At 66.2% G+C, this 2,060-nt stretch overlaps 1 protein-coding gene across 1 annotated transcript in view; it reads left to right on the plus strand.

Annotated features, from left to right (window-relative positions):
- The window catches only part of EHMT1 (euchromatic histone-lysine N-methyltransferase 1), a 48,722-nt gene that overhangs the window by 37,553 nt on the left and 9,109 nt on the right, over positions 1-2,060 (plus strand). Inside the window, 3 exon segments of the mRNA XM_015572354.1 lie at positions 411-565; positions 1,325-1,492; positions 1,649-1,799. Of these exon segments, the coding sequence (XP_015427840.1) occupies positions 411-565; positions 1,325-1,492; positions 1,649-1,799 (474 nt within the window).

Below are 2,060 nucleotides of genomic sequence, written 5' to 3' on the forward strand. Positions count from 1 at the left end.
TCAGGGGCAGCAAAGAGTTAGTGCCTGAGCGGCAGCGCCCCCCGTGGGCTGAACTGTGATGCCCGCCACCTCGGGTTCCTGTGGGCTAAGGGCTGTGGAGTCCTGAGAGACGGCTGGGTCCTCACAGGACCTGTTTGCACAGCACAGAGGTCCCTGGTTTCCTGCCACGTGAAGCTGTTTCACAGAGGCTTTGTGAAGCACCATTTTCACGAACCACATGGCCTCTTTCGGGTCTTACACAGCGCCCCCTGCCTGTGACTGTTAGGCCTGTCCCCCCCGGGTGTGGCTCAGATCCGGTCCCTGCAGGCGCTGTGCTGTGTCCTGGGTCATTTTGATATGAGAACAGCCCTTGGGGACCCATTCCCTCTCCGACCACGCCCTGACCCCACCCTCATGCCCCGCCCCCGCAGGAGGAGAACATCTGCCTGCACTGGGCGGCCTTCTCGGGCTGCGTGGACATTGCCGAGATCCTGCTGGCCGCCAGGTGTGACCTGCATGCGGTGAACATCCACGGCGACTCGCCGCTGCACATCGCTGCCCGGGAGGACCGCTACGCCTGCGTCGTGTGAGTGCCTGTGAGGCTCCTGGGGAGTGCCTGGGTGTCCCAGGTCGGAGGTCAGTGGGGACAGCCTGGCTCGGGGGTCGCTGTGAAAAAGCCCCGAGTGCTAGGTCGCCCAAGGCCGAGGGGACAGCCTGTGGGGGGAGCCCTGTGGGGGCAGTGTCCCCTGGTGCTGGCCACTTGGAGTCCTTGGCTGCCTGAGGCCTTTGCCCCCAAGCGCTCACTCTGGGCACGACCCCATTCTCATCAGCAGGACCCGCCTGACCCGTGACCCCAGGTGACCTGTCTGCCCGGGCGTGAGGGAGCCCCTGCAGGGCTTGCACCCTCGTGGGACCTGGCAGCAGCTCCGTACCGTGGGCATGTTGTTGGGAGGCCCTGGGCAGGGGGAGCTCAGGGCATCCTGTGCCGCTCACGCCTGGTTCTGACCCAGGTTAGGCCTGGGGTCGCCGCCGGGTACGCGGCGTGGGGCCTGCTTATGCCGTCACGGCGGCCCTTCCCAGCGCTGAGGGAGCACTGAGCGGAGATGCCCAGAAACCCGACGCCCTCCCAGCGCCTCCCGCTCGCTCTCTGCGGAGAGGAGCGTGGGAGAGGAGGGGGCTGCTCTGGGGAGTCCCCAGCCCTCCCAGCACCGTCTGCCAGCTCGTGAATGTCACGGCCAGCGGTGTGTGCTCAGTGTTTCCACCGATTTGGTCGTTTCATACGTCTCGTCTTCCTGTCTCTTGAGCGCAGATCTGAGTGTCCTGTTGGCCCCGTTTTTCCTTTCAGCCTCTTTCTCTCCCGGGACTCAGACGTCAACCTGAAGAACAAGGAGGGGGAGACGCCCCTGCAGTGCGCCAGCCTCCACTCCCAGGTGTGGGACGCCCTGCAGATGAGCAAGGCGCTGCGGGACTCGGCCCCGGACAGGCCCGTCCCCGTGGAGAGGACGGTGAGCAGGTGAGGCGTGTCCTGAGACCAGGGCCGTCCTGTGAGCGGCGTGGCGATGGGCGCCGGGTCTGTGAGGAGAGCCGCTCTCGGCGGCGGCCGTCTGTCCTCCTCAGTCCCACCTGGGCCGCACCTGTCACAGCAAAAGTAACCCCCCTTCCCTGGCAGAGACATCGCTCGCGGCTACGAGCGCATCCCCATCCCCTGCGTCAACGCCGTGGACGGCGAGCCCAGCCCCAGCAACTACAAGTACGTCTCCCAGAGCTGCGTGACGTCCCCTATGAACATCGACAGGAACATCACCCACCTGCAGGTCAGCGTCCTGAACCAGGGCCCTGAGCGGGGTGGCCGGGTGGCGGGGGTTTCCCAGGAGGACCCTGCTCGGGGCTGCCTCCACCGAGAGCTGAGCAGACACAGGTCCCCAGAAAATGCATCCACGTCCCGTGCTGGGTCCGGCCCCCAAAGCAGAGCCTAGCGTTCCCCGTGTGTGCTGGTTCCAGGCCTCCGTGCTGTGCCCACAGCCTCTGCCCTGCAGGCGGAAGCCAGACGTGTGCCTCAGGCAGGGCTCGTGCTCCGGCCT

Source organism: Myotis davidii, unplaced genomic scaffold, assembly GCF_000327345.1.
Source record: "Myotis davidii unplaced genomic scaffold, ASM32734v1 scaffold609, whole genome shotgun sequence".
Lineage (NCBI taxonomy): Eukaryota > Metazoa > Chordata > Mammalia > Chiroptera > Vespertilionidae > Myotis > Myotis davidii.